The 12,433-nt window shown below is 39.2% G+C and overlaps 1 protein-coding gene across 1 annotated transcript in view; it reads left to right on the top strand.

Annotated features, from left to right (window-relative positions):
• Window positions 1–12,433, top strand: part of PRKCZ (protein kinase C zeta) — a 38,751-nt gene that overhangs the window by 8,405 nt on the left and 17,913 nt on the right. The window contains exon 6 of the mRNA XM_056508192.1: window positions 11,377–11,462. Within this exon, the coding sequence (XP_056364167.1) occupies window positions 11,377–11,462 (86 nt within the window). The remainder of the gene's footprint in view (window positions 1–11,376; window positions 11,463–12,433) is intronic.

The following is a 12,433-nucleotide window of genomic DNA, read 5'->3' as shown; positions in this document are numbered from 1 at the left end:
ATGATTAGAAGAGTTAAAGAAATTATCCCTGAGACACCTAATTTAATGACCTCATTAAAGGTGTAGGTATTCTAATAGGAAAGATTTTTGTGTTAATTTGTTAGCAGTTTTAGTTCTCTCAAGCCACAAGATGAAGTGCAGAAAGCACAGCTGAGTGTGGCTCAGCTGACCTGGTTATTGTGTCTGTAGGGTATTTCTCCCTGTATGCTTTTACAGGTCACGTTGAATCACACTCAGATTGTTTAAAAACCCTGTTTAGTTGGATGTGCTTTATAAGGGATCTCTGGTCAGGTTTCTCATGGTTTCATGAATTAATTTGATGCACATTACCTCTTTGAATCTATGGGGCCTGCATGGAAATTGGGCCTTGTGGCCTAGGTATAACTATTTTTTTGCAACAGCACTGTTAAATCGTGTTTAAATTGTAATTTAGCATAGACTGATGCATTCACTATTGTGGTTTGTTAGCCAGAGGCCCACAACAAACATCTGCATTGCACTTGAACTGGATGGAAATGTTACTGACATTTGTGATACAGTTTATTTAAAGGACTGTTTATTCTGTCAGGACTGAGATACTGTCCTTGCCTCAGAAAATATTCATCGTGTTTTCAGTTCTTATTTTGTGTCTTTATTGCTGTAGTTATGTTCATAGGAAATACTTTTAAAAGTGAGAGTATTATGTAATATATGTATATGTTTTTTGGAGCATCACGTTTGTACTATAAAGGAGCTTACGAGTTTGCCTTAGGTTTTTTCCAGAGACCAATAAACAGTGGAGTAGTTGGTCTATCCAAAATGAGCTTCTACTTAAATTAGCAGTTCTAAGTGTGCATTACTGGTTTGTTACAGAACTACAGACAGTTTGAAATGGAGTTTTTAAATAAAACTATTCAATTGTGAAATAATTGCATTTCCAATCAGTTGCTCAGATGTGTCCATGTTAGGTCATGGAGTGGCTCGTCCAATAATTTGTGATCTTCTGAAGTGCAAATCTGTGATTCTGTAGGGTTGTAGGGTTTTTCTTTCCAGCTCCTTCAGAACAATAATCCTTTGGAAGAAGAGTGCAGGAATACAGACTGGAGGGTTTGCATTTATGTTGAAATTTAATGGTAGAGTTGTTGCCTATCCTCACCTTCATTAAATTGATATGGTTGTGAGATTGTACCAGCCTAGCAAAACTTGAAATAAAAGCCTGTAATCCATTAATGAAATAAACCACGACTAATATTTCAATTCCATTTGCATAACTTAAGGAAAGTTATTTCTGTGCTTGAAGAACCTTTGTTCTTATATTGATGTGGTGTTGTCTGTGAGACAGAATTTGCACAGCCTCCAGCATCTGTGCTTGTATTGTCTCTGTATTCCTTTGCTGCTGGATTTCTGTGCTTTTTGTTGGAGCCAGCCCCAGCTCCCAGTGTAAGTGCACAGCTGTGGTTTCAAGCAGCCCCTTTCCCTGAGCTAGCTGTGCTGGCAGTGCTGCTGTGAGGTGACAGCGTGGCTGAGACATCTCCCATCCCTTCCCAGCCACTGCATGTGACCTCTGCCAGGCGTTCCCAGCATCTGCTGGACTGGAGCCTTGGGTGCTTGATCAGTGTATCCTGATAAAGATGGCAGACTTTTAGACCAGTCTTGCATTTCACTTTTACTTTTTCAGTAGCTGGGCTGTTCTTTCAGAAGTGAATAAAACCAGGTTGTTTCAGAGGCGTTTGGTGTGTTCTCTCCTGTGCCCCGAGGTGCCAGCGCTCCTGACAGCGCATCTGGATCTCAGCAGCTGATTGGCAGCTTTATAACTTAGTTATTGGAGTCTCAGCTTATTTACCCTGACAGATCTTGATCTATCACTCTTGGTGCTGCAGTGCATTGTGTAACAAAGCACGTCCAGCTGAACAATTCCCATCGATTTGTAGGACTTCCCTCACGGAATTGCTGGTTTTATCAGAGAAATGCTTGTTTTGGTGACATCAGCTCCTTGACATCCATGCCATGTTTTAGTTGTGCCTCAGCTGCTAGCTACAGCCTCTCAAGGGAGCCAGTACCACCCGTGCCTGGATACATGAGGCAGAGATGTGAAAGGGAGAGACGGGGGTAACCAGTCTTCCATTAAATATTTGCTCTTAATGTTCGAGCTGATCCTGCCTATTGTCCTTGGTGTCTAATGGTATTCACACAGCGGCATCCGTGGAATAAAGGGAAAATGTTTCGTTTCATACCTACTACATTGTAAAGAATTACATGCTGAAGAGGCTAAAGAATAAAACCCAGTGAGTAATGCATGCTTTTTCTGTAGATTTTGTGTCATCATTGTGGTTGCTGTTGCGAGCGGCGGGCACTGACGCGGGCTGTGTGTACGTGTGCTGCAGGAGAGAAGAGAACTCAGCATTTTGGTTATGGTACAGTCGCTGTGCCTGCCACCCTCCTTTGCAGCCATGGATTGTTACAAATGCAGAGATTCCTGCTGCCTCTGTGCGTAGGGATGTGGCTGAGAGACCTCCTGGAAATGCTGATAAAATTGCATTGAAAGGACTCCTGGGGAATGTATTTTAGGAGGAAAGGAACGGAAGAGTGAGTGATGCTGCTGCTGCTAATATTGGAGATTAATGAAAGAAATGTATCCCAAAAACCCTGACGGTATGTGCTCAGGGCCTGTTTATTGTAGGATTGCTGATGTAAAGGCTAATCATTTAGGAGCATCATTTTCTGAGGCCTTTTTGTTGAATTCTGCTTAGTGGATTGTCATAGATGGCTGTTTTTTAATTGTGAAATACTTGTTTTGAATTAAGGGTTACTTAGTTTCTAATATTGTCAGAACGAGCTGTGCTAGTTCACTTCTGCTTAACAAATAGATTTGTGTATTTAATATTAAAATTTGTCTTGGGTTTGGCTAGCTAGTGCCAGAAAATTTTAGGGTTGTTTTGCTGTTGGCTTCATTAAATAGAAGAATGCAGACTAGGATACCTTTAAATTAATTAACAGAAGAGAGTGAATATGTTTGTAATGTTTTAGTACTTAGGACATAAATGTGATAGTTTTTATTATCGAATATTTCTGGCTGATTTTGCTTCCTTTTTTTTTTTTTTTTTTTTTTGGTTATGATTACACTGTTGTGCATGTCTCCTGTGCTCTTTGTTTATCTGCTCAGTATTTTAGCATTAGGTGTTTGGACTTCATTTCCCTCCCAAGCCATCTTTCTTGAAAATTTCATCATAGGCTCGAGTAAAGGTATCTTAGTAACCTAATTGTTGTTGTGGCTTTTTATTTTAGGTATAGATATTTGATTTTGCCTTATGTCCTGCCTGTAAAATAGCTTTCAAATGCTTCTTGCTGGAGTAGTGTGGCCTGTAAATATTTTTCTAGCTCATAAGGCATGTTTTTCCCTTCATTTGTTACTGTATTGGCAGCAGTGATTAGGTTATTCAGAGCACGTGAACCAATTTAATCCCCCAATGAAGAAAAGAACTATTGCCACCATAGAGACTGTTCTGAAGATGTAGATTGGATTGCACTGGATAATTAGGCAATTTTGAAACTGCTAGTAACCCTCTCCTGGATTTTAGTAATTGAACTGGGGGGGAGGGAGGGACTGTACTATTTTAATGTAAGATATTTTTGCTTAGGATTTGAAAATAGCTGTGTCATAGTTTCTCAAGAATACTTGAAATCTCTTCCTCTGTCTTAACTGCACCACGTTTGTATCATATGTGATATATTTGAAAAAGAGACAGATTGTGAGGCAGCATAAGTTACTGAGAACAGAATTGTAGTTAAAGGTCTGGTTTGCTTATAATAATGTGATGATTTTTAATTCTAAATTATCTCAACACTTTTCATAGCTATGAAACGTCCAATGAAAAATAAAGCCCTGGACCTCCCTTTTTATAATTCAGGCATAAAATTATAAAGCACAAGTCTGATTGTGGGATTTGAGATCTGCCCTTAATTAAAGGTATTGGGTGTCTTAGCAGATGTTTGTGTTCCAATTTATAAACTATAGACTAAAACTACAATGGACTAAGGAATGCATGGGCTGGTTTTTAAGGTGTCATAGCAAAGAATGTGTTCTTTTTTCTCTCTCCTAGCTGTTACTCAGAATGTAGTATATTAAATGCAGAAAGGATGTCACCTGGTTTCAGAAAGCTTTTCTTTGATGTAATGTCTAGTTCTTCTCCCTGTGTTATGTCTCATATCTTCTTATAAGTTGGTAAATCCACTGTTGATACTCAGGCACTTGGGTGACTAAATGGGCAAGGAGGTGATGAAGCTTTTTGGTTTTGCTGGAATTAGTGAACATTTGTGGGCCTGCTGAGTTAGGCCTGTGTGTTTCAGCAGCTTGGAAGAGCTGTTTAATATGTAACCTCATTTATACATCCAAGGTTGATTATGTATTATTATACTTGGATTCTGTGTAATACTTTTGGAAATTAGTTTCTCTGTGCAAATTATGTTTTTTTGTGTTGAACTGAGCCACAGAATTCACAGCAGAGGCCTGCAGGGCAGGTATATGGGCTGTTCAACATTGATCTCCTGGATTCTGGAGTTGCTGTGAGAAGCCAGACTGTGTGTAAGATTCCAGATGCTGCTCATTTGCAGTGGAGAGCACCAGGAGCAATCCTTGGGAGGCTCTGATAGCAGTTGTAGCCTCTGAGGGCTTGTAGGTAGTACAAGCCTGGGTGGTAAATAAAGCAAAAAGCAGCAAACTTGAGGCTTGCTGACAGGGTGGCTCCCAGGAGAAGCACAGGAGAGCCCTGGTCACTGCCAGGGAGAGAAGGGCCAGCAGACTGTGCAGTTCATCCTGAAACCACTTGGGGAAGGAGCTGCCTTGGGGAGTGGAAAAAGGAAAAACTGATCTCAATATTGACCAGAAAGTGCCTCATTTGTAACTCGAGTTCCATTGCTGTTTCTTCTTTGTCTGTTAGGGCTTGTCCTTGAATTGTTAGCTGGGGACATGTTTAAATGGAAACCAGAAACTATTTGAAGGCAGTACACCAGGATTTTAGCATGGCCTTTATTTTTACAATAAATTACTGCTACTACTAATGCTATTCTATGCTTCTTCCAATAATTTAGGTTCTGATCTAGCCTCTTCAGTAAAGCAGTGCAGGTGCCCTGTGACCAGCACAAGACTCCCTGTTCTTTACTTTGTCAACTCTGATAAAAAGTTACCTAACTTTAATTTCAGTTTCATTCCATGCACGTGTTCTGGAAACTTTGGGTAGTTCTGTGATGATCAGCTTCATGTGCAGTAGCACTTTGCAATACAAGTAGAATTGTCCAGGTAACTCTGAAATGAGGAGGAAATGGATGTATGGGACAGGCCACAACCAGTGGGATGTTTCAGTGCAAGGAGACAAGACTAGGATTTCAATTTAGAAAAAGACAGTAGATCAAATATACTGAAATTAATTTAAATATAATGTTTAGCATAGGATAAGATAAATTAGTTAACCATTTCCTAAAGGACAAGAAGCTGGGGAAATGGGGCTCTTAGAACAGAATCTTCTAAAATGTTTTCTCAGGGATTTGTCACTAGTTAGCTTTTTGTTTTTCCTTTGATCTTCCTAATAGGCATGTCATAATTTATTTTTTAAGGTTAAAAAAATAAGACTAGGTGGAAGCTAGAGCCGGCCAAGTTTTAACTAATGCCACTTGAACCACGTGGATTCAGTTCCTTCTGATTGCTGTCTCGCTTAGACAGAAGACTGAACTTCTCCCTCCTTTCAGTTACCCATAGATAGGAATTACATGTCCTCAAAGGGTGAAAATTTTCTTGAAAATGTGTGCTCTCAGGTCTAGGGTAAGACTCCCAGCAAGTCTTAAATCATGCAGGCTGCTGCTGAAATACAGCAGAACCAATTCCTGCAGCAAACTTCATTAAGTTGCTCCTCACTTTTTTTGGTTGCTTTCTTCACTGATTCTAGGGTGTATAAGAGACAGAGATTTTCTGTTATCAGGCTTTTATTTATAACAGAAAGTATTACTTCATGGATGTACTAAGATATCAAGGTTTGTTTAAAAACAAAACAGTGGCCTGAAAGTGGATGCAGATTCTGCAGATTGCTTAAATGTTCAGAACTTCATTTTGCTGTACTTCAGTCTGAAGTTAGCTAAATTAAAGAATGAAGTAATTTAAATAAGTACTGGCTCACTACTCTTTCAGCTTGATCAAACATTTTAATGCAGCTCCTGAATGATGCTAATAGAACATTAAATTCACTTTTCATTGTAGTAAATCTTTTAATGAAAGTGATTTTTATTTTGGGAGAATTAATGATGCAATCATCAAAAGAAGCCTTTGGACTTACTATTACCCATGCAGTGCAAGTTCGGTTTTGGAGTTCATGTGACCACTGACTTTGTAACCAGAGGAGTCAACTGCACATCTTGAAAGGATGTGAAAGGAAAACTACTTAGAGAGCTCAGTTAGAGAAGGGAAAATATGAACCTTTTTTTCTTTCCTAAACAAAATTGTTAATCACCTTCAGAAGCATGGATCCACCATCAGTTGTCTTCTGGCCCTTCTCATAACATTCTTTCAAGTTAGAGCAGCAAATAGAGCAGCATTTCACCCTTTGTCTGGGACAGCCTTGCCACCAGCAGGAGTGACAGCACAAGAGTCTGAGGAGGGAAGGACATCAGCAGGTTGTGATCTCTGATCTCTAATGTGCCCAGAGATGCTCAGAACCAGGACATGGTCACTGCTGAGGAAGCAGCCACTGACTGGACTTAGTGACAATTTCTAACTAACACTTGGTATATTTTGTTATTTTCAAGTCCATCTGATAAACTGCACATAAAATCACAGACTTATGAGTCAGAGGCTCGCTTCAAATGAGCTGTTAGCTGTTGTATTTGTGGCATTGTCTTTGGAGGTGAGACTTTGTCACCTTGCAGTGCCACGGAGCCATTTTAGCAGCAGGATTTGAAGGTGAGCATCCATGAGCTCAGGCACGAGGGAGCTCTGGGAGTGTGTGCAGTGCAGGTGGGACTCATCTACCCCTTCTGGGGCAGTGGGGAAGGATGTTCACCCAGCTGTGCTGCAGTAAATCCTGCTAAATGCTGCTGCTCTGTGGGACATTTGTTTCCTTGTTGGTTCTCCACTGATCCTATACTTCCTTGGTCATTGTTGCTGTCTTAACTGTGCTTTTTCTTCACAGAGGTTGATCTGACTTTGTAGTTAATTTTAGTGTCTGTTGGAAAAGAAAAGGATGGGGAGATGATTTCCCAAGTGCTAATTGGCCTTAAATCAAATTTTAAAAAGCTATCTTCTGGCCATTTAATATTTTGCAATAACTGCAAGAGGTCAAAGCACTTAATACCTCCATATTGTTAAGGATGCTCTTTTCATTTTCCAACTTCAATTGTACATAGCAGCTTATTCATAATAAAAAGAAGGGCCAGTTAACATTCAATGTATGTCTTGAAATTGCTTTCTGAAGCATGTTAATAGTTTCAATGTAGCTATTTGTAGGAGATTAAATAACAGATGTCAAGCCATGCACTATCAAAGTGTACTTTAAAATTTAGTGCCCCAAAAAATGTCTTCTACCTTTATATGTAATTTATCAAGTCTAGTCTATCTGAAATGCCAGTATCAATTTCCCCCTTGTAATTCATGAGTTGGTTTTGAAAGAATGCTCACTTGTGTGCTCAGCACAACATTAAAAGAACAAAACAAAAACTGGGCATTCTGGTAGTGTCCAGTTGGCAGGCCGGGTAATTGGCCTGTAAACAAGTTGTATTAATCTCTGAGAAGTGATTTGCAGCAATAGCAAATTACCTCTGTGCTCAGGATAGGAGCAGATTTCATTAGAGCTGGATCACATAAAAGCCAACTTTGGAATTGTATATGGAAATCCAAATTAAGAGGGAATAATTTTTGTGGCCATCTTACTGCCCTTCATTGGTGTAAACCATCTGTGTTGTCATTTGGAAAGCAATAATATCTCCTTCTATTTTTCCCTGCTTTTCCAAGTTACATTTTTCAAGGCGAAGTTCTCATCCTTTCTGTGAAGTTCTGCAGACCCCCTTATGGAATTGGGGAGTATCTTCTGTAGATAAGTTCATTTGGAATTAACACTGAACAGTAGACATTGCTTGTCCATTTGTATACACAGTTAAATTTTATTTGTGTGTTCATGTTTTTCCTTAGAACTTTTTTCTACAATATGTTTTAAAAGATGAGGAAAGAAGCCTAAACCCAGTCCTAGAAAATGTCATTGAAAAGCTAATATCAAATCTGTTCTCAGGGTTTCCTGTGCATCGTTGTTAGTGATGTAGTTGCACAGTTTGACAACAGAGGGAAGAATTGCACAGCAGCAACAGCCAGTTGTTCCCTACTGCTTTTTAGATAGAGGCAGCTGGTTAATTTTATTTTGAGTTTTTTATTTCCCTTGTACTCTTATTTGAAAAAGGATGTGTTTTTTTCTTTCAGTTTTCCAATCTTGGAAGTAGATAAAGTTCTGTACCTTCATTGTGTTCAAAATATGTATTTGTGTTCCCCAATTAAAAATTGTTATCCCTTCTAAGAGCTTAAAATATATTTGATTTTTTTTTTCTCTAAACCTTTTCAGATACAAAATGAGGGCTCAAATTTTTTTTTTTTGTTAGGCAATGTCTTGTGCTTAATATTAATCATCAGGAAAAGATTACTTTGCTTAATTACGGATATATCATCTCCTTCAGCCTGCAAGCAGCCAACTCAAACTCCTTAATGAGTTAACTGATGTGTACTGTGAAGTAAATTTAAAAATAGCCCTTTTCATTAAGCTCAGTAATTAAATAATCAGACTTTTGTGGTGGCATTCCTCCTTCTAAGTAGCTGGGATCAATCCTGTGAAAACTTGATTTAGTTCTTGGTTACCAGGAATCACTGGATCAATTTCTTCTTTTATTCTGAAGTGTTCTAGAAACATGTCCCTGAAAATGTTGTTTGGGTTCATTTTGCCATGTGAAGGGATGAGATGCAAAATCAGATGAGAGCTTTGTTCACACAACACTGACAATAAATTGTTTCTTAACTCAAGGTATGCACTTACTGCCATTTTATGAATCTGATTATTGTTCAAGGTGATTTCTTTGATCTAGTAGAGCTCTAGTTGGGACTTGTAGCTGATAATGTTTCAAAATAACAGTGATCTTGAAAACCCAGACTTCTTTTTATAGCCTGGCATTATCCTTGGGGGAGTTTCTGGGAAGGATGTCCCCTTTCATAAAGTTCCTGCCTGCTCAGTTTTCCAGGGGTTGAGGTCTCTGGCAGCACAACTGTGTGGTACATCAGCCACTTGTCCCAGTTTTGGATCCTCAGTGAACAAGAGTGTTTTATTCTCTCAGAGAAATTTAATCCTAATGTGCAGTAATAATAGAACATGTGCTATAAAGGTGTGTCTTGCAGGGATTGCTGTTTTCTCATTTTTTCCTTGGCCCCTTTTGGAGCCAGGGAATAGGGATTGATTTGCCTCTGCACTGAACCACAGCAGTCCTGGAGGTAAACTGTAGGAGTTCCTACTTTTTAAAGCTAGTCTATATTAAGCTCAGTTTTTGTTAGACTGTTGCCTCACAAGTACATGATATAAAACCCTGTCTTTGATTTAATATTTATCATTAATTAGGGAGGTGACTTGCTCCTCTATTTACAGACTTCATCAGTGCAAGCTGCTCGTTAACTTATCATTCACTTAATATTCTTCATGTCAGTGATAAGCTAATGTTCAGATCACAGATGTATTACGTTGCCTCCATATGGTGCTTTGTCTAATGAATTAATTAACTATTTTGGAAAAAAAATCCTTGTGGAGATTTTTTCCTCTTGGTGAAAAGTCACCCTAGAAATGGTGGAAGGGTTTTCTATTGGTGTTTGTGTTTGAGCACATTTTAGTTAAAAATTTTGCAGTCATTTTGCCAGGTTCTCATTTTAATTTTCTTTGCACTTGAGAAAAGTTTGCTTTAAAGTTGATATTTGGCAGTTTTTGAAGAGTTGTTTGAGTCAAATGGCCTTATCCAGTCTACATCTGTGTATCTTTGCCACTTTTGGTGTGCAGTCTTTTAGCTGCTTTGAGAAGCTGGTGATTTTCTTTTTCCAAATTGTTAACAATTAGTTTAATAGTGCAGTATCTGTTTCAAATGCTTGCACAGTAAACATTTGGACATGCAAATAGTGTAGGTATGAATGTTTGGGGATTTGGCTCTGTAGATACGTGGAATCACAGAAACTTCAATGCTTCTTTTGGAAGGATAAAAATAGAGGATCTAAAATCAGACCCAGTATTGCAGCCAGTGTTCACACATTGCGTGTCAGTAGCCTGTGAGTTTTGGCTTGCTCAATATAATGTTAAAATAATTTCTTGACAAAGAAACTTTTTACTACTTGCATTATCATTTTACACAGACAATGTCTCTGTGTTTTTCTATCAAAAAAAAGTCTTCATCTTTGATGAAGTGTGAACGTTTGAAACTTGAAGGTAACATTAAAGATGAAATGTAAGATGCTTTTGCATTAATTCCTGAGGATTATAAATGTGCAGTCTGCTTCATTCTGAGAAAATATCAATTATAAATGAAGTCTATCAGTCTTTATACCTCCCTGTACCCCAGAGCACCCACCTGTCCCAGCGGTGGAAAGCTGCTGACCCTGGTGGTGTGCAGGGCTTGGCTGTGTCACCCTTACAGCTGTGAGCAGCTCTGAAAGGGACCCCTGTGGCATAACACTTAATATTAAATATTAAACTCTCTAATTGGCCACTCACACAGAAACTGCTCATCTGCATGTTAACAGCGACAACAAAAATAACTCAGAGTACATGCTGGGTTTGGCTTAAACAGATAAATTATTTCAAATGTTTAGAATGTATTTAAAATAATCGTGGACCTGCACTTGACCTGCCCGAACAAAAAGAAATATTTTGGGTAATGTTTACTGTCAAGGTAAAAATGAGGTCTGCAGACTTGTCCCATGTTTAATGCTGCGTGTGTGAGGTGTTATCAGTCCCGAGAACGTCTCACGCTATCAGCCCCGGCCATCCTTTGTGCGTGTCCGTGCGGGTGCCAGGCGAGAGCAGCAGCGCCATTTCCCCGCGGAGCTGTTCCGTGCCAGCGCTGTCCCTCACCTGAGCCGGGCGGGCACGGACCGTAACGGGATTATGGTCATGTGAGGGCCAAGAGACAGGGCTGCAGGGAAGGGACGGGCAGCGGGGAAAGCACATCCTGCCCCAGCCGTCACTCACGGCCGCCTTAAAAAAATCCAAATCCCCAGGGATTGTGGCTGTGCGTTGATATTTAGGAAAGCAAGATTGTTCTGAGTCACAACTTGCTTACCCTGCTGTGCGTGGTGCTGCTGGGCTGCCATGCTGCTGCTTTACACCTTTCTGGTTTCTTCCCTAGAATCCATCTACCGCCGGGGAGCCCGAAGATGGAGGAAGCTGTACCGAGTGAATGGGCATTTGTTTCAAGCCAAACGTTTTAACAGAGTGAGTACTGTTGCATGAAACGCTGGGGTTTGCTCATGTTCTGTGCTCATTGTTCGCCTCAGCCTGTGCTTTTGCTGTGTTGGAGTGTTGGAAAGAAAGGAAAAGCAGGATGCTTGTTGATGTGACATTTTGGTCTCTGCGGTGTTATTGGAGTCATAACGAGCAGGAAAAACTTGGCAGTGTTTGAATTTGAGTTAATATAGGATTGGTGGAAATTATTTGTTTTTAAAGTCTCTAAAATACTGAGTTTCTGACTGTTTAAACTGATACATCTTTGGAGCAGCTTCTCCCCTCTCTACTCCTTCTGTGATTTTGGATGCTTGTTAGCAAAATCTTTTACGTTCAGAACACTTTGCCATTTGTGAAAGTTACAGCTGCTGATGTGAGCTTTAACTGTTTAGAATCTGGGGTACTACACAATCTAAGAATTTTAAAAATTTTAAAAGTCTTTTTTATTGAGCTAAATGCAACTGCTTTTTGAGAGCCTGATTTAATCCACCTAAGCAAGTGAATGTGGCTTTAAGGCTGAGACACCTCCTTCACTTATCCCATTATGCCTAAGTATTGCAGCATATATATGAATGTACTTGGGGTAATTCCACACAGAACTGAGTGCACTCAGAAGAGTTAACTCTTTCATTCAGCAGGGACATTTTTTCTAAAAATTGAAATAAGAATTTTTTCTGAAGTTTCCCACCCCAAAAATGCACTGAAAGAAGTAAAAGCCCCTTAAAACTCAGCATTTTATCACTAACTATATTAAAGAGATCACATATGAATTATCACATGAATTTGTATAATGTGCTACAGGAATTCAATTTTTAAATTTTTGGTAGAAAAGTATGTTTTTTATGTTTATTTGCTACATAACATATTTCCTATGAAACACTGTGAATGCATACTACCACATTCGATAATGTTATAACTAATATTTTAATTGCAATGAGGTAAATAGTGAATATACACAAAGA

The sequence above is a fragment of the Oenanthe melanoleuca genome, chromosome 21 (assembly GCF_029582105.1).
Source record: "Oenanthe melanoleuca isolate GR-GAL-2019-014 chromosome 21, OMel1.0, whole genome shotgun sequence".
Classification (NCBI taxonomy): Eukaryota; Metazoa; Chordata; class Aves; order Passeriformes; family Muscicapidae; genus Oenanthe; species Oenanthe melanoleuca.
Note: the sequence above shows the minus strand (reverse complement) of the source record. Positions and strands in the feature narration are given on the sequence as shown.